Consider the following 20,148-nt stretch of genomic DNA (forward strand, 5'->3'; position numbering starts at 1 on the left):
ATATATAGTTGTTGTTTGTCATGTGCCCCCAAGTTGAAACCAATCCATACCTGACCCTCCAGTGGGTTTTCAGAGGCACTGAATTGCACGGAAGGAGACTGCCCATCCTTCTCCTGTGGAGCAGCTGATGGATTCCAAACCACATGCATTCAGGATTGCAGCGCAGCTTCTTAACTAGGCCACCAGGGCGCTCACGCTTGGGTGAGGGCGCTCTCTCGTGCGCTCTTGTGGTCTTTCTCTCTCTCTCTCTCACACACACACTCTCTCTCAATAAATGAAAAAATATATATAATCCTATAAAAGAAATAGAAGCTTCTTTTTCATATATTGGTTTAAACTGTACATGATTTAATGTTTGGTTCTAGCTATTGTCATAGTATTTAACTTGTAGCTAAAAGATAGAGCCTCCAGTGCATCAACAGCGTTTCACCTCAGTTCTGCTTATGGACAATAATAGATTTGATGTGACAGCTCAGTATCTCTGCTCCCCAGCTAGCCATGGTGACAGAGCTATAACTATAGCTGTATGTCACAGGATAGACATGAAATAATATAGAATCATCTCTTTTAAAAAAATAATATTTTAATGCCAGGAAAATGGCTTTCCAGTGTCTCTTTGGTTGGAAAGCTTAATGGGAAATAATGTTTTTCAAAGCAACATGTGTTCAAAAGTCTTCTGAAATGGTATGTGGCCTTGAAGTATGGACAGCAATCGGTTTTCTTGCAAGTCTAGTCTACTGTATGAGATCTCATTTTTCAGAAAGCTTATTAAGACAACACACTGTTGCTTTTACAGTCCACAAAAGGGCTGGAATAAAATGTTTGAAAACCCAGTTTAAAGGTATCTATAGGCTCTTATGTTAGAATTGCTAAATGCAGAACAAAGAGTATTTTTAGGAATGTATTTTTAGAGATGCTAGTACATGTAGTCCTCTACCTTTCCCTTAAAATACATGTCTAAACTGAAGAAATGATACAGTTATATGTCATTTCATGCGTATATTCAAGATACATGAATATACTTAATAGGGACTAATGTCTACTATACACTGCTATTAAGTAGATCTCAACTCCATCCCACCCTATGTGGTTGGGTAGTAGAAATACCCTGTAGCATTTCTGAGGCTGTAAATATTTACAGAAGCAAATTCTCCCCCTTTCTCCTGTGGATCAGCAAGTGAGTTTGAACCACTGACCTTGGCTAACTGTTAACCTACAATGCCTCCGGAAACTATGAACTTGGATAAATGTCCACAGTTACAGAAAGGCATCAGGCCTTTTGTTCATAGGATTGTTATGAGTTGTGCTCAACTCAAAGGCAATCAACAACAACACAGCCAGTGCTCCTTGACATACAGATAACACTAATAAATGTTTTCTTTCTTTTCTGTAGCCTTAATTATAAACAATTAGCTTTTAAACTTGAGTTTTTATCTTTTAAAAGTTCCACTGATATGGCAAGAAGCTGCACTGCAATCCCAGATGCTCTGCTGGAGAAGGAGGGACAATCTCCTCTTGTATCAGTCATACCTGATTTGATGGTACACACAAAAAAATAAAAAAAATTTTTTTAAAAAGTTCCATTTATAAGATGTTATTGTGTAGTTATTATTTGAAATGGTTGTGTGAAAATTATTAAAAGATATCAGATTTTTGATAGCAACAAAGAAATCATTCTTTTTTCTTTGACAGGTTCTGGTTGTTAACTCTCAAGGTGAAATCTCACGATTGAGCACCAAGAAAGATGTGGTCATGAAAGGAAATATCAACAACTATTTTAAATTGGGTCAAGAAGGGAAGTATCGCGTCTATCACAATCAGTACTCCACCAACTCGTTCGCTTTAAATAAGCACCAACACAGAGAAGATCATGATAAAAGGAGGCACCTTGCACATAAATTCTGCCTGACTCCGGCAGGAGAGTTCAAATGGAATGGTTCTGTTCATGGGTCCAAAGTTCTTACCATATCCACTCTGAGACTGACTATCACCCAACTAGAAAACAACATCCCTTCTTCCTTTCTTCACCCTAATTGGGCTTCACACAGGTAAAGGAAACTGAGGTGCATGTACTACAACTAACCATGCTGAGGTTTTATTCAAAGTAGAGGAGTGCACTTTACTAACGTAACTGCCGGTGAACTGATTGAATGAAGTCACTCACTTTGGTTAATACAACAGTGAGGCTTCTATGTACTGAGCCAGCACCAGCATTTGGTACATTTCTGGAAAGTTATCTTTGTCTCTGGAATCAAGTGGAGGCTAGATAGGGTTCCAGAACATTGTGGTAGGTTTAAAAAATTGTGGAGGACTGAATGACCTCTGGAACTCCTTCCTACCTTTACAGTCTGCGTTTCTTTGAGCCAGAATCTATGTTGATACAATGTAGTATATTTATACCTTCTTAACCTAGAAGTATGTGGATTATGAGATGAGATCATCGTAAATAAGAACCCTTACACGTTTCAGGTCAACTAAGTGAAATAATTTTTTTTTCTTTTATTCTGAAATACAGGGCAAATTGGATCAAGGCAGTTCAGATGTGCAGCAAACCCAGAGAATTTGCCCTGGCTTTGGCTATTTTGGAGTGTGCAGTTAAGCCGGTTGTGATGCTGCCGATATGGCGAGAATCTTTAGGACATACTAGGTAAGTGGGTTCTCAGCTTGGGAATGATGAATATGGATTTCTTTGGGAAATACCAGTTAATTATCAATGAAAATGAATGTATGTGAGCATTGGCTTTCTTATCCTTTTCCTTCTTTACAAGATATAAACATTGATGAATAATAGCATTTATTTATAACACAGTGTTCTACCAAAGATCAAATAAGATCGGTTTTATGAAGATTTTTTTAAAAAACAACAACAACAACAACAACCCCATTTTCTAAAGTAAAAAGCATTTTTTGGGTATCTCTTTTCAAACGTTGCAGGCCTCTGTTTTATAGCTTTTTTCAAGGTTGAGAATCTGTTCTCTTCTCTCGCTGAGTGTTCCAGTGGCCCTGAGCTTCATGCAGCTACTAAGTAGAGCAGAGCTGTGTTATTTTAGCAGGGGGTTAAGAAAGAAAGAAATTTTGTGACTTAAATCTAATTCTTAGCCCTAATGGATTTCTTTTTTAGTCTTTAAAAAGTTTCTAAAGAATAAAGATGTGAAAAGGGAAAAAAATATTAAAAAGTCAATAAAACGATGGTAATTATTCAGAGGTATAAAGCTTTTTTACTTTTGTGTTATACCAAGTATTTAAGACTTTCTAAAATAATTTTACTATTTTCAAATATTGCTTGACTTTGCTTTGAATCAGAGCTTAAATAAATTTGGTTCTCATTTAACAATTTCTAAGTATATTTCTCAGTGATTGCTTAGATTTTTCACAGTGTGTCCCTGTTCTAGTTTCCTTCCTGGCTATTGCATTTCCCTTAGTCTGACTTTCTTGCCCCATTTCACCTTTTCCTCTTTGTTTTAGGGTGAGTGTTGACCATTTCATCTCAAATAGATGATTTTGTAAAGGAACACAGTCCTCACTGGTGATATTTTCTTTCATGAGCTAATCTGGTTTTTGCTAATACTCCTTTTTTATGAGCTAGTGTATTGTGTATTGTATATTGTGTATTATGAAGTGACCTCAGGTATAGTTTTAACCCAGAGATTTAGCTCAGAATGACAATCTTGGGAATTGCTCCAGTCTCTGCCCAGCCCTGTTAAGTCTGACCTTTAAAAAAGTATTGCATCTTGTTCTAAATTTTTCTCTGGGCACTCTGGTGGCATAAAATATTCTGTGCAAGATAGTTGGGCAGTCTCTTCCCATTAAGATTTACAGCCTTGGAAGGCCAGTGAAGGACGACCATGAGTCAGAACAGACTCGCTGACAGGGAGTTTGGGTTTTGAGTTTCACTGTGTTCCTGACAGAACAGTGAGTAGTTCTCTGGCTCAGGCTAGATGAAGCCATGGTCTGAGGGGTTATTAGATCTGGAGACTAGTGTCTTTTTGGAGTCTTTGTTTTCCTTCTTTCTTTTTTGCTCCAGACAAACAGAGACCAGCCCCTTAGATGGCTGCTCATGAGCCTTGAAGACCTCAGATACCGTTTTATCAAACTAGCCTGTAGAACAAAAGTTTTATGGACTGAATTATGCCAGTTGCCTAAGTTATCCCACGAGATGGGTCCTAAACTTTCAAACCAGTAAATCCATTCTACACAGTGTTTGATTATGTCTACAAAGTATCCATAACTGTGTCCCCCTTTATTTTAATTATGTGTACACAAATACATAAGTATGTGTATGCATAACACACACACACACGTGTGTGTGTGTGTGTGTGTTGTGTATATATAACTAGATAATATTTAGAGTATCAAAGATAAAAAGGCATAGATGCAAATCTCATGTATCAGGACTCACTGTCACATCCCTGATTGTGGGGAGCCCAGTATCTTGCAGGACTTGTTAGGGTTTCACTAGACTCTTGTCTATTGTAAGTTCTCCAGAATGCTACAGCCGGACTCTATGATGTTTATATTTCCCTAGGAGCTTTGCTTTAGTACTGACAACATATAAAAGAGAAATTAATAATACATATTATTTTCAAAAGATGTTATTTCTCTTAGTTGATCTCCTAATAATTTGATTCATTTACACTGTGAATAGAATTTTCTCCCTTGAAGTGGGTGAGATTTAGCCAAAATAATATTAATACTCATTTAGAAAAATCAGTGTGCATGAACAACTCAGACGTTCTAAAACACGGACCTGGTTTTAGAACATGTTTGAAATTAGACTCATCAGATCAATCTGTGCTAGAAAAGTAGTAAATGATAGAAGGGGGTAGTGAATTTAGAAAATGTTGCACTACTCCTAACTAGGTAAAGAAATGATATTTAGGCAAAGTATAGCTTAGATTCCTTACCCGACACAAAATAGTGAAAGGTGTTAAAAAATATAATTAAGCTCACAAAGTTTCAGTAAGAGAGTATGGATTAATTTATTTGTTTTTACTGTAATACTTTCTTTTTTGAACAGATGTAAAATCCAGATGCGATAGAGGAAAGTGGATACATATATTTTAAAATTCTGTGTGGAAAATAGTATTATAATCAAACTAAAAAAAAAGACAGATGACAAAATGAGGAAAAAAAATATTTTCAGAACAAATGGAAAATTTCTTTGTTTGACAAAGATCTTTTATAAATTAAAAGGATAAATAGTCCAGTGTAAAAAAGACAGATGACTTGAACAGGCATTTTACAGAAAAATTAATGTGAAAGGCCAGTAGATATTAAAAATTATTATTTCTCTCATAATTTAAAAAAAAATACCAATGGGACAATATTTTTCTTACCCTCGTTGGGCTAACACTTTGATAAATAATTCCTTTTCAGTGAGGATGTGGAAAACGAGTGAGTGTGTGATTGACAGCAATGTGGTGGTCAAGCTGGAGATCACCTCACCATTGACAGCAGCATCCCACTGCTCGGCTGTCAGGGCTTTTCCCTCGCCCCAGGTCCAAGAGTGCTGTGGGGTTTTAGTTCCTAGTGAGAATCCACACTCCTATTCCTCCTCCGGTCAGTTTGCTAGAATCTATAAGAGGCAGTTTGCTTCCAGAAAGAGCATCCTTAGAAAAGGTATAACGTGTTTCTACTCTGTCCTGTAGGGTAACTGTGAGCTACAGAGCGTTCAGGTGCATGTGGTGTGGTTTGTAGAAAATAATGGAGTTTGTTGTACTAGGCAATTCATTGGTGTGCATTCTGAGCCTGGGAGAAACTGGATTCCGAAACCTTAAAAACAGACCTAAGGAAAGGGGGTGGGGGGAGAATCCATAGGAGAGTGTGTGTTGGAAGCTGGTGTCATTGAGTAGAAATGGAAAGAACTTAAGATTTCTCTCCCATCTTTTTAGCACCCCTCTGCATATCCAAGTCTTTCCATATAATTTCACGTGTGAAATTGGCATCCCCTGTTCTTAAAAGGAGCTTTTCCACCACTAGGACTCTTAGACAACACTCCTGTCTTTGTAGGTTTTATGGATGTAAAAAGTTTACATACTGTCATGGACTCTGTAAAAGCTTTTAAATCCTGGACTAGAGAGAAAATCCTTTTTTTAATTTATCAGTCATTTTGAAAAATATTAAAATAAGAAAAATTAGGCATCCTTTTAAAAAGATCTTTCATATTATGTCATTCAGAGATATTTAAGTTTTCAAAAAAATCTGTATATTCTGATATAGGAAGATCTCCAAGTGTAGTTCTTTAAATCTGAGTAACAACTCTTGTGTAAATACCTAGTAGACTATTTAAAGAGTTATATAAATGTTGATAGAGGCTTACAGTAATTTGTAGGTGTAAGTCATGAGCAAGTATTTTTTATGGAGAGGCATACGGATGGAAAGGATGAATTTTTGGTTTTGTCTTTTTATATGATTTTCTTCCCCCCTCCCCTTTTTTATGAAATTACACATCTTTGTAGATCATTTGAGGTAGTCAAGGTTGCAGAAATCAGAAACTTAGGTAGCACTGGGCTGGACTGTTAATCGAAAGGGCAGAAGATGGAAGAAAAAATGATAGATTGTGAGTCTTCTCTGTCCTGTTGTGTTACTTTGTTGGAATCAAATCAATAGTGGTTTTTTGTTTAGCCTTCAGGATTACAGTTAAATTTTCTTTTTTTAATAATTTACATTATTTAATTTTAAAGTAACATTTCTTTCTATATATTCTTAGATTACACAGAATGACATCAATTGAAAGAGAAGAAAAAGAGAAAGTTAAAAAAAAAGAGAAAAAACAAGAAGAAGAAGAAACAATGCAGCAAGCTACATGGGTAAAATATACATTTCCAGTCAAACATCAGGTAATTTTTACAGTCTTTTTGTTTCTTTTTAATTAATCAAATTTTTAAGTTTGAGTTTATTTTTTTATTTGAGTTTTCAAATCATTGATTTTTCATTCAGTCATTCATAGACAATTTGTTTCATAACAATAGTAAACACTAGACCAATTTGAAATAGCTAGTTTTTTAACCTTTCCTATGTGGTATGAATATTTAAATTTTTTTCCCATTTTGACAATCTTAAATAGTTGGGGTGAGAGAAATCTTGCAATTTTTTACAGGATAAGTTTATATTAGTAATGTATAAAAGTTATTGGACCAGTTTCTTATAAAACTGTAAAGTTATGTTCATTTTATATTTCATCTGAGAATCCTTGATCATTAAATTCTTTGATGAATTTTCCATTTTTTGCCCCTTTCATTTGAAATTTCGGTAAAAATCCATAATTAACAAAAGAGTTCTTATTTTCACATGTATGTTCTTGCATGTGGGATTCACTGACATTAATTATAGTCTATATACTAATACTACTGGGCAGCCACCTATATCTCTGTTTCTACATTATCCTTGCCACCCTTAACAAAATCTTCATGCTTCTTAACAGTCATTCCTTTTTCCTCTTAATAAAACTTTACCTTCTTGTAAAATGAAATTGAATGGTAAATTCTGTTTCTTTTACTGTGCTTAGTAGTCATGTTAGGAGGAATTCCTGGTGGCACCGTGGTTATCATTTGACCGTTACCTCTAAAGTCAACTCTCAAACCTACCAGATGCTCCTCAAATGAAGGATGCAGCCACCCGCTTCTGTAAAAATTTATAGCTTTAAGAATCGTAAAGGTCTTGTCTGGCAAAAATGTATAAAACCTCTTGAACTTTAGAGGTGGTGTCATTCTTATTTAATAAGTGTATTATTAAATACATTTTGTATAATAAGGAGTGTTTTTATTCTCACCAGGTTTGGAAACAAAAAGGAGAAGAATACAGAGTAACAGGATATGGTGGTTGGAGCTGGATTAGTAAAACTCATGTTTATAGATTTCTTCCTAAATTACCTGGCAACACTAACGTGCATTACAGAAAATCATTAGAAGAAAGTAAGTCAATTTTTTCTTGCACAGCCATTTTTTATTTGTGTTAATTTTTAGAAATCCTGTGATATTTTGAATAAGAGTGTTTTGCAGTATCAAAATTACTAATATGCTTCATTAATGATAAACTTTATTTGAAATTAACGTTTATTCACTAGATCTTAATGTTTAAGATTTTATGTAAAGATGGGGCTTCTAGAATGTTTATAAACAGAAAGGTTTTATTATCCTGATCCTGTTTTTTCTGAAATCTTAAATTTGCTATTCCATGACTTCCTTTAAAGTTGTAGATCTACTCATTTCTGTATTTCAGTCCATAACAAACTCAGAAAGGAAGTGATACATAAATGAGGTAGTAACTCAGCGGATGGTACAGGCCAATGATGACAGTATTAGAAACATGGAACTCCTGGAGCAGATCACCTTTTTAAGAGATCTTGTAGTTCAATAATTGTTACATAAGCAGATTATTTTGTGGACAACTGAACTTATATACTGGAGTTCATTACCTAAAGAAGAATGAAACCCTAGCTAGAGCTACGTCTCCAGCTTCCAGTGCCCAATTTTCAGGAATAATTCTGTTAGTGGTCCAGGGTTAATTTGCTGATTTATGGCATGATGTGTTCTTTCCAATCACTACCTGCTGCAGCTCTTTGTTAGCTACGTGAAATGCTGAAAAAATATTGTCCAACTGATCTAAAATAATTAAACAATCCTTGAATAAAATCAGTAATCCATTTAGGGATGGTCTGGTTATTTTCCCCTTTTATTTCATGTTGAAACCAAGCACAGCCCCATTTCTCCTTTTTAAGATGCTTTTCAGCCCTTTTCACACATACTAGGTACAGTTCCCCAGCCCCACCCCCATGGCATTTTCTTCCTTTCTCTCAGCCAGTTCCTTCTGAAAGTGATCACTCGTTTAAAAAATAACACATGAGTACATCTTGTTAAGTTCTTAAGATACTTAAGGTCAAAAATAGAAGAAAATGAAACGGAGGAAAATGTCTCTAAAGTTGAAGAAGATTCATATTGACATAATTCTGTCTTAGTGATTTGTTTGGGTTGCTTTCCATTATTTTTCTCATTATGAAAAATTTGAAATGTCACAAAAATTGAGACTTGAAATAATGAAATCACATGGAGCCGTCACTCAACTTCAGTAGTTATCAAACTCTGTGAAAACATGTTTGAATTTTTTAAACCTTAGTTTTTGAAAATACTTAGTATTTTAAAAGATATCTCATAAATCTTGTTATTTCCCAAAAAAACATATATATTTCAAACCAAAATGGAGAGTGTTTCTGGAAGCTTTATCACATTCACTATGTTCATGATTAGAAAATTAACTCAATCATCTGATTTTCACTCCATTTTCAGATAGGCCAAGTTTTTAGGTCAGTCATTCAACCTTTTTTGTTTGTTTGTTTTGAATAAAAAATATATAGTGTAGATTGTGGGAAAATCTTAATTCTACTTACTTAGATATAGTAAAGTATATTGCTTGTATTTGAAAAGTAAATTGCTCGTATTTGAAACCCTTACAATTATTAAATATATGGGGTTTTTTTAGCCAAAAATATTAAGGATGAAGATATGGATGACTTAGATAAAAGAAAGAGCCCACGAAGTCCCAAAAAGGTAAAAGTAGAGCTGGATTCTGAAAAAGACGAGGTAAAAGATTCAGAAGCTGCAAGAGGATTAGATCATACTGAAATGGACATTTCAAAGATTACCGAGAAGGACCAAGGTAAAAAGAATCAAATGGGGAGGTAGCGAGGGGGTAATAAGAGTACATTAGATCTAGTACCCACTGTAGGAAGCTGCTACATTGCCTCTTTTCCCCCCTCAAATGAGAACTTTGTTAAGATACAAATCCCATACTACGAGAGAGCTCTGGTTGCCAAGACGCTGCACTGCAATCCCAGAGGTACGTGGTTCAAATCCACCAGATGCTCTGCTGGAGAAGGAGGGGGCAATCTCCTCCTGTACCAGTCAGATCTGATTTGATGATACACGTAAAAAATAATTCAATTTTTTAAAAAAATCCCATACTACATAATTAACCCATTTGAAATGTCAATGACCTTTATTGTTTGAAGAGTTCCTCAATCATCACAGTCAATTTTAGCACATTTTCTTTACTCAAAATAAATCTTACACCTTTTATAACTCACATCCTAAGCCCATAGTCCTCAAATCTGAAAACCAGCGATTTGCTGTATATTTCTGTAGATGAGAGTATCCTGGGCATCCCATAGCAATGGAATAATTTATGCTATGTTACTTTGTGTCTGATATTTTTCACCTAAAATGTTTTTAGGGTTCATCTATATTATAGGGTGAGCCAGTACTCCATTTCTTTTTCTTTTTTTTTTTTTTAAAAAAACACCCTAAGTAATTCCAGGGAGCTCTGGTGGCCTAGTGGCAAGAAGCTGCACTGCAATCCCAAGAGGTATGCGGTTTGAAGAGAGGCAATCTCCTCCTATACCAGTCAGTTCCAATTTGACAGTACACACACACACAACATAATAATAAAAAAAATTCCATCTCATAGGTACACTATATTTTTTATTTTTATATGGGTATAATATTTTGATTCATCAGTTCCTGAGCATTTGGATTGTTACAACATTTTGATTGTTGTGAATAATGCTGGTATGAACAATCAAGCACAGATGGTATGGACATACGTTTTCATTTATCTTGGATATATGTGTAAGAGTGTTACACATTGTGTCTTACAGTGTATATTGTAAAAATGTTTTCCTCTATAAGCTAGATAATTTGTAGTAATTAAAGACTAAATTCTTACACCAAGATTCTGATCCATGCAGTCACCTTTCTTATACTGAGAATTTTCATTGTGCTCTTCCAAGTTTCGTTTCTAAGAATCAGAATATTTCCGTATTTGTAATATCTGTGCAGTTTTACTGTGTTAGCCTGTCCATTGACCTGTTTTAATGATATACTAGGAAATTTCCAGGTGGGGAGGGGAAGGTATATATATATATATATATATATATACATACATACATACACACACACACACACACACACACACACATACATATATTTAACCTCTTGAGTGAAAATAAGGAATCAGATGTTGTTTTGAATTCTACATTTCAGACTAAATGTCATGTAAATGTCTTTATCTCACAGATGTAAAGGAAGTTTTCGATTCTGATAATGACAAATCCTTCAAGGAAGAACCAATGGAAATTGACGATGATGATGGTGATGATGATGATGTCAGAGAAGAGTCCCACATGACTTGCCAAGAAATTTCTCAAGTTGATGTTGTCAATGTCAGTGAGGGTTTTCATCTAAGGACTAGTTATAAAAAGAAAATAAAATCATCCAAATTAGATGGACTCCTTGAAAGAAGAATTAAACAGTTTACACTGGAAGAGAAACAGCGCCTAGAAAAAATTAAGTTGGAGGGTGGGATTAAAAGTACAGGAAAGACATCTTCAGGTTCTTTGAAAAGCTCATCTGAATCACCAGTGATAACAAAAGTTAAAGAAGGGTGTGACTTGCTTAGACAAGAACAGAGTCGTAATATAATTGATGAGAAATCTGAAGATTTGAATCAAGGGTGCTCACAAAGTGATTCCTCTCTTCTTGGAATCAGCAACTCTAACCATACCACAAAAAAACTTCTTCCAAAGGATCAAATGATAGATGATGTCTCCATTCAGAGCCCAGAGACAGACTTTTACAAACAGAGTTCTGTGCGTGGTGACATGGATGACAGTCTCTCTGAACTCACCAGTAAAGGCCAAGAACCCAGGACTGTTCGAACAAAAGGAAGTAGCTTTCTCATGGATGACACCAAAGTATCCAGTGCAAATGAAATTGGTGCTTTGATCTATAAGAACAGAAAACCAGTCCTGCAGGAAGATGAAGACACCATTGTTTCTCCTTCAGAGAGCTCTCTACTTCCATCAATACCTAGAAGTACTAGTGACAGAGATGCCCAATCTCTGTCAAAAGCCCTGGACTTTGAAGGAAAATTAGGATGTGACTCTGAATATAATAGTGCTTTGGAAAATAGTTCTGACACTATGTCTGTGCAGGACAGCAGTGAAGAAGATATGATTATTCAGAATAGCAATGAAAGTCTTTCCGAACAGTCCGTAACCAATGAACAAGGTCTTAACAACTTGGAACCATTGAAACGTGAGTTTGTTTCCAGTAAATCCCCTGGAAACCGTGACGACAGACGTCATGCCAAGGTGTCTGAAGCAAACGGCAAGAAATTAAATCAAGAACCAAAGTTAGAGGGGAGACAAGTTAGTAAATGTGTGGACCAAATAAATCTTAAAAATATCACTGACAAGAAAAATAATGAAAACCGAGAGTCTGAAAAGAAAGGGCAAAAAGGAAGTGCATTTCAAATAAATGGAAAAGATACTAAACCTAAAGCTTATTTGAAAGAAATCTCTGAGTGTGCCAATGTTGAACCAAAGGTTAATAATATCAGTAAAATTGTTCCTGAAAAGGATGCTAAGTCATTAACTGTTAAGGACTCTCCTGCAAAGCCACTGATGAATGGTGATGTCATCATGGAAGATTCCAATGAAAAGAAAAACTTGGGAACAAGATTCCTTGGTTCTTCAGATCCTGAACGTGACTGCCAGGATGGCCTTGAGACTATGCTGTCAACCCAGGACTCTGAGGGTGCACAGACTAGCACGCCTCCACCCTTTCAGTCCCGAAGAAGATCCATTCATCAGGTAGATGGCATGGAAGTTGAGACCTCAGTAGTGAAGAAAGTTACTCCGTCACCTATTACTTCTGGAGAGGATTCGAACCTCAGCAGTGATTGTATCGAAGAAAATTGCCTGCCTGGTAACAAAGATGAAAATGTCAATGGAGAAGCCAAAAGAAAAACAGTCATCACAGAAGTCACCACCATGACATCCACAGTGGCCACAGCATCCAAAACTGTGATTAAAGTTGCCAAAGGCGATAAGCAAACTGTGGTCTCTTCCACCGAAAATTGTGCTAGGTCCACTGTCACCACCACCACCACCACAGTGACAAAGCTTTCCACGCCCTCCACGGGCAGCAGTGTGGACGTTATCTCCATAAAGGAGCAGAGCAAAACGGTGGTCACCACAACAGTGACAGACTCGCTCACCACTGCAGGAGGCACCTTGGTAACATCTATGACTGTGAGCAAAGAGTATTCCACAAGGGACAAGGTGAAACTGATGAAGTTTTCAAGACCCAAGAAGACTCGCTCAGGTACAGCTCTGCCGTCATATAGAAAGTTTGTTACTAAGAGCAGCAAGAAGAGCATATTTGTTTTGCCTAATGATGACTTAAAAAAGTTGGCCAGAAAAGGAGGCATCCGAGAAGTCCCATACTTTAATTACAATGCAAAACCTGCTTTGGATATATGGCCGTACCCTTCTCCCAGACCAACCTTTGGTATCACTTGGAGGTATGTACTTTAAAATGTCTTGGGAAAGGGAGAAAGTTTTAATAAAATTGTCTAATATGAGTATCTAATTTTAAAGAAACACAAGGTAATAGAGGTATGAATCATATGTTTAATGGCCCACGTTAGTAATGGAAATAAAACTTTAAGCCTCACCAGCTGGGAGGTACTAAAGTTTACTTAGGGAAAATGTATAAAGATTCTGAACCTAAGGAATCCTTTCAAATTAAAATTTTTACTTTTCAAAAAAGAAACTTGTCAAATAAGGTTGCTTTTGTGGTCAAATGTTTCCAGGTTACTGTGATGAGCTTGCTCAAGGAACAAGATTATCACCAGCTTTCAGGAATGTATTTTATTTCTATTAGAGAATTCATAAAAATATAAGACAATGTCCATAAATTATAAAAGAGCACTATAATGTGGACATCTGTCTAATACAATTTATTTGCGTGATAATAATGTCTTTAGAGTTTTCCATTATTCACCTCAGAAAAGGGAGTCCTTATACTGCAATCCTGAAGTCACATGGTTCATATCCACCAGATGCTCCACTGGAGAAGGAGGGGCAGTCTCCTCCTGTGCCAGTCAGATCAGATTCGACAGCACACAACAAGAAAGAGAGAAGAGGGAAGGAAAAAGAGAAAAGGGATCCTTAGTATTTTCTGTGAATGTTTTGTGACCCAGAATTAATTTAAAGCACTTTGGGTATTTTTCTATTTTGAGAATGAATCACAAGCTAGTATTGTTTGTTATAAAATCGCACATTCGCAATAGAGCAAGGAGCTTCCAAAAAGTGTTTGGAAGTTAGAGCTTAACTAGCCTTTGACCATGGAGAGACAAAGTCCAACCAACAGTGCCTGGAGTCCTTCAGTCCAGAATAGTGGTTTATCTGCTGTGTAATTGCACATAAATGTCTATACTTTTCTTTTTCATATTACTATTATCTTTGTATCTTCATAATTGAAAAGGATGGGACATAAACATTAGAAATACTAGATTCTTTGAGGTCTGCTCAGAAATCTGGACCAGTCTTAGTTATTCTTAGCTTACCTTTAGAATGTTACTTCAGGTGAGCTCTGGTGGCCTAGTGGCAAGAAGCTGCACTGCCATCCCCGGGGTGTGCGGTTTGAATTTACTGGATGCTCTGCTGAAGAAGGAGGGACAATTTCCTCCTGTAGCAGTCAGATCTGATTTGACAGTACACACATAAAAAAATAAAATTAAAAAAATTTAAAACAAAGACTGTTACTTCAAGTTACTAAGCAGTAACTCTTTTTCTTTGTAGGCTTCATTCCTGTGGGTCTTTTAATATGTTTCTCCTTTCTTTAAATGAACACCATACTTTTGTTTCCTTTCTATTACAACCAGAAAAGAATGGGCATACTTTTACGAAAGAATGCATTTATTAGTACCAACCAGTCAGAGTTTGTTGAACCAAGGTTTTTGTAACTCATCTTTTGATTTGACTTTAAAATATCATCACTCCATTACACATTCAATAGAGACAGCTGAAAAGTACAATTTCTCTGCAGGGCCTGCAATGAAGGATTTGCAGAATCCTGCAGGGAATCAAGGAAATCTTCATTACAATTCATGGATTTGTAGGATTACTCTGCACTTTTCTGCTTTCTTCATTGAGAGCGGTCCCAAAATGTATCCTTGACTGTCCTGCAGGTAACTTCTTTCCCACTGGAAAAGTTACTATGTACAGAAACTTTTGAGTAGTACAGTGACCTGGCAGGCGTGCAGTCTGGCCTTTCTGCTCCTTCCGATTCTGAATTGGACGGTCGGCTCGCCCTGGAAGTCCTTTGCTCTCAGCTCTAGGAGAAGTAGCCGCCAGTCCTGACCATGTTGTTCTGGGTCCGCTTCTGCATGGGGCTGGGTCTCGAAAGCCTTGTATTATTGTGAGTTTATGTGCACTGTGTGCTCAGTTCTGTTCAGTGAATTTCTCATTTTCTATTGAAAGGAATACTTTTATAACAGATAATTGCCTTCAGATATATGTCTTAATTTGTCAGAATTGAGAAAGATACAGTTTTTCTAGTGGAGGCATGGTTAAATATGTTAATTCTTTTTTATTTTAGAATATCTTTTACAAATAAATTGTGTGAAGCATTTTCACCCTCACACGTGCCTAATGTGGTGCCTAGAGGAGGAGCCAGGAATGCCAGGCGTTAAGTGTATCACTTAACTTAACTTAAGGTTCAGCAATAATGATGAAACTTGTCGGGCTCATGAAGGCCTCTCTGTACTATCTCTTCCCCCCCAGGCCCTGATTCTGTGTCTCGTTATCACGTTGAACTGCTAGTTGTCCTTCATGGCCTCCTAAAGTGCGTATCTCTGTCCTGTGCTATTCTGAGTGAGCATGAGGCACACGAGGGGACACGATTGTTTGTGTAGGGATGAGGGAAAGGGAGCAGGAAGCCATTTGTCACCAGTCAGTCACATCTTTGAGAAGTTCTTCCCTTACAACTCAACCATTACTGGCTCCATTTCATACATACATACAAAATCCTTAATGTGTCCAGTTGGGTGCAGCACACTCAGCCCTCTGCCTTCTCACCTGGCACCTTTCTCTTTTGCTGCACCTCCACACCCCTCCTTGTGCGTCACACACCGACTGTGGCCTCTGGATGAAGGGTGGCTTGCTCTCTATACTTTACCTTCCTTAGAGTACATATACCCCTTGCCTTCCCTCAGCCGCCTCCACCTCCACACCTTAACCTGTCCTTTGAGACCGGGAAAGCTCTACTTCCTCCCGCTGAGCCAAGCCAGATGTTCACTAGTTAGAGCTCCTTGAGAGCAGAGAGAGAGCTTCCAGGCCACTTAGGTTGCCATTTGACCATGAAGAGAGATTAAGGCAAGAAGTGGAGAGCAAGAAGGGAATCTTCCCAATCGAGATACATGGTAATTTGCTTTCCCTCGTGAGCCCAAAGTTCCTCAAACACTTCTCTAGGGTGTGGTCTGCCAGTGACAAATAATTTCTCCTCCTGGGACCTGCCTGTTTAGCCAGCCGCCCTCCTCTCCTTAGGATTTGCTCTGCCCCGGTTAAAGAATGAGCATTTCACAAAGAACTGATGTCAAACATAATTATGGAAACTGAAGAAACTAAAGCAACTTTTGACTAAAGCTCTGGTGGCCTAGTTTGTAAGAAGCTGTGCTGCACTACAAAAGGTACACAGTTCAAATCCACCAGCTGCTCTGAGGGAGAGGGATGGGCAGTCTCCTTCCTTCTAATTTACTGCCTCTGAAAACCTGCTAATAAGGCTAGCTATTGGTTACTTCCAACTCAGCACTACAAAACAACAAGTGTAAGGTTAAGACTAAAATGCCGTCTCGCCTGAGATTGCCCTTCTCCTGTTGTAGAGGAGGAAATGATTTTTCAATCCATTGGCTTTTCTCTACAATCAACAGTATATTCATTTAAGTAAAGAAAATGTACTTAATTACATTAAGCCCATTAAAAAAGATTGGCAAAAAAATTAAAGGATTGGCAGCCTGAGGCTGTTTTTAAAATGTATTAGAGTTAATGCTCTTTTGGTATACTTTGAAGTTGAGTAAAATTCATTTTGAGATGTGTCTTTACTTTTATTTAAAAAGAATGTCTAAAATGTTCAATAGCTTGACACACAAAACTTAGAGAAACCCTGAAGACTGATTCCTTTGTCACCATATTAGTAACTAATAAAATACAGTATTAGCCTTTTTCGTTTTTCTAATGCTGCATTATACTCGCTATAGGAGCCCCAAAATTGCACCATTAAAATGTCACTAACATTAGCTGTATTCGTCATCCGGTTGATGCTTTAAGGAGTTGCCGATTTTCAGAATTTTCTTGTTGAATTTTTTAGGTTGTTTGGTGGTGGTTGGGTTTTTGGTTTTTTTTATTTGATAAAATTTATACATTTTCCAGGGGGTTTTATTTGTCTTCTTGAAACCCATAGTCAAATTTTTATCCTCCTTCAAAATACCTTTTCTTCATTAAAATGATATTGTATCTCTATACATGTTCTTTATTGTAATTCTTAAAAATATTGTAAAATTAGTTTCAATTTATTAAAAAATTTTCATATTATTGCCCTATCAATCTCTCCCTGAAATATGATATTTGAAGTGACTCTAGACCCTTTTTAAGTTATTGGTGCATGTTATACCTAGGAATAAAAAAGGTCTTCTGTTAAGGAAATGATAGTTGCCAAAGTGCATTCAGAACCCTACTAGAAAAACTGAATTCATATAGGATAAGAAATATAGTCCTTGAGTTTACTAGAAAGTCTCTACATGGTTTCTTTGGGTTTTTCTTTCAGGTATAGACTGCAAACTGTGAAGTCCTTAGCCGGAGTAAGCCTTATGTTACGGTTACTGTGGGCGAGTTTAAGGTGGGATGACATGGCAGCAAAGGCTCCTCCAGGGGGCGGGACTACACGGACAGGTACGGTTTGGTTTTGTTTTCTGATTTAAGTTTACAACCTTAAAAATCACTTTACTGTACATTGTTAAAATGCTCATGTTTAAAAATACGTATGTATACAGGATTAGTAGAATGCGTTTGGCATCTAGTGATATAAAATTGATGGGGTAGGGAGGTTCACATGCTAAGGTGATTTGCTTATTAGGTGAACATTTCTCAAGTTTGGTGGTGGTTTTTATGTGATAGTCAGAACCTACTCATACCTGAGCCTCCAGTAGGTTTTCAAAGGCAGTAAATCCCTGGAGGAGAGTGCCCATCTTCTCCCACAGAGAGCAGCTGTTTAACTCCAACCTCAGCCCTTCAGTGGCCACTAGGCCACTGAGCTCCCGAGTTTCCAGTTTTAGAAGACATTTACTACTGTTACCATAGAAATTATTTAAAGTGGGCCATCTGGACCTCTGTGGTTGCTGCTTCTCTCCCAGGATTCTTATTTTTGGACCAAGTAGTGCCCAGGAGCTAAGCTGCCTGGTAGCAGTTTGTTCTGTTTTGACGTGTTCACCGGTGGGTGATGGATGGGTGGGTGGAAGTGTGGTGGTGTGATCTCATAGTCATTGATTGATAGCATGTTTCCAAATGCTGATTACATGGGGGGCACTTTTTGTTTGATAGAGTGAAATTTACAAATCATATCGATTTTTCTTTGGTTCACTTTGTATTTTAGAACTTTGTAATTACAAAATATTTTATAATGTTAATGAGCCTTAATTAATTACAGTTTCCAGTCAACTTCTTCTGGATATTACATTCCCTTCATCTACCTTATCTGTTTGGGGGTAGGAGGGCCTTGGTTTTTAAAAAAAATTTTCTTGGGGTTGAGAAGGTTATTTTGTCATGTTTTTCTTGTTAGTGAAGGATTACATATGATACTGACTTTTGGTCATTCACATATGGCCATGGGGATATCTTTTTCAGCACCCACTGCTGCCCATTTTTAATGTTTGAGTGTTTTTAAGTTGTCATTAAATTATGTGAATTAAATCACTATAGAAACATCTGAAACTGAAATCACCACAACAGAAATAATTAAGAGGCGAGATGTTGGTCCCTATGGCATTCGGTCTGAATATTGTATCAGAAAAATCATTTGCCCCATTGGAGTTCCAGAAGCACCAAAAGGTAAGAAATAGAAAGAAGTCTTTTATTACTGGTGCAGATAACTTTTATTCACAACTTTTTAAAAAATTTTTTTAATTATTATTAATTTTAATGCAAGTTTACAGACTGAGGATTTCCATTCATTAATTGTTGCATCCATCCATTAATTGTTGCACTTTTCTCCCTGCCCACTCTTCCCTTCCCCTAGTTCAGTCTTCTCTTTGAAAAATAAAAGAAAATTTCTTTCATTGTTAATACAGTCTCCCTCCCCTATTTCCACAACTTTTATGAGTGGAAATGTTATTGTAATTGTTTCTTTAATACAGATTTTTTTTTCACCAGAAACTATTAAAAATGACCCTTAAATAAAAATATATCAAGATTTCAGGCATTATGCCTCCTACAGGGAGGATACAAAAAGCTGTAGCAAAGTGCTTACCGTTTCTCCTTTGAGAAAATTTACCAGCGCTTGCTTTTTATGAAAGGGGTCAAATATTTTAATGTTCTTTTTGTTATTAAGTGCCGTGAGTCAGACACGACTCATAATGACCCGAACCCTGTTCTATAACTATCATCATTTCTCCAAGTTCATAGAGTTTCCAGAGGCATGTTTAGGAAATGGATGTCACTCCTGCTTCCAACCCTGTCTTAACTGAGAGTTCCGCCAAACAAACTCCGCACTATAGGTAACCATTATGACATTTAACACACCAGAGGCATAGTGTTCAGCATAACAGCAACTCCAAGTTACCTCAGTACACAAGTGTTGTAACAAATTATTATATAATATTAGAAACCAAGAAAAAAATGCTCTCTTCTTTTCCAAAGAAACGCCTACACCTCAGAGGAAAGGCCTTCGATCAAGTGCTTTGCGTCCAAAGAGACCGGAAACGCCCAAGCAAACTGGTCCTGTTATAATCGAAACCTGGGTAGCAGAGGAGGAGCTGGAACTATGGGAGATCCGGGCATTTGCTGAGAGGTAAGGATTCGGTTACCACATGGTCAGCGGTGCTTAAGGCAGTTACAGAACTATAATAGTATTTATTATGTCCTAATTAATTTTATTTTACCTTCTGATTTCAGAAAGTGCTAGATTTATATAGTTTAATAAAGTGCTATTTCTTTTTTTTTTTCCTTGTTGTGTGCCGTCAAGTTGGATCTGACTGGTACAGGAGGAGATTGCCCCTCCTTCTCCAGCGGGGCATCAGGTGGATTTGAACTGCGCA

The 20,148-nt window shown here is 36.9% G+C and overlaps 1 protein-coding gene across 1 annotated transcript in view; it reads left to right on the top strand.

The window, feature by feature from the left end:
- BPTF (bromodomain PHD finger transcription factor) overlaps positions 1-20,148 on the top strand; it is a 151,586-nt gene that overhangs the window by 78,741 nt on the left and 52,697 nt on the right. Inside the window, exons 7-15 of the mRNA XM_006886274.1 lie at positions 1,693-2,048; positions 2,516-2,647; positions 6,710-6,839; positions 7,775-7,913; positions 9,478-9,654; positions 11,070-13,359; positions 17,664-17,788; positions 18,815-18,943; positions 19,751-19,901. Coding sequence (XP_006886336.1) covers positions 1,693-2,048; positions 2,516-2,647; positions 6,710-6,839; positions 7,775-7,913; positions 9,478-9,654; positions 11,070-13,359; positions 17,664-17,788; positions 18,815-18,943; positions 19,751-19,901 — 3,629 coding nt within the window. The remainder of the gene's footprint in view (positions 1-1,692; positions 2,049-2,515; positions 2,648-6,709; positions 6,840-7,774; positions 7,914-9,477; positions 9,655-11,069; positions 13,360-17,663; positions 17,789-18,814; positions 18,944-19,750; positions 19,902-20,148) is intronic.

The sequence above is a fragment of the Elephantulus edwardii genome, unplaced genomic scaffold (genome assembly GCF_000299155.1).
Source record: "Elephantulus edwardii isolate Elephantulus edwardi_28Jun2011 unplaced genomic scaffold, EleEdw1.0 scaffold00048, whole genome shotgun sequence".
Taxonomy (NCBI): Eukaryota; Metazoa; Chordata; class Mammalia; order Macroscelidea; family Macroscelididae; genus Elephantulus; species Elephantulus edwardii.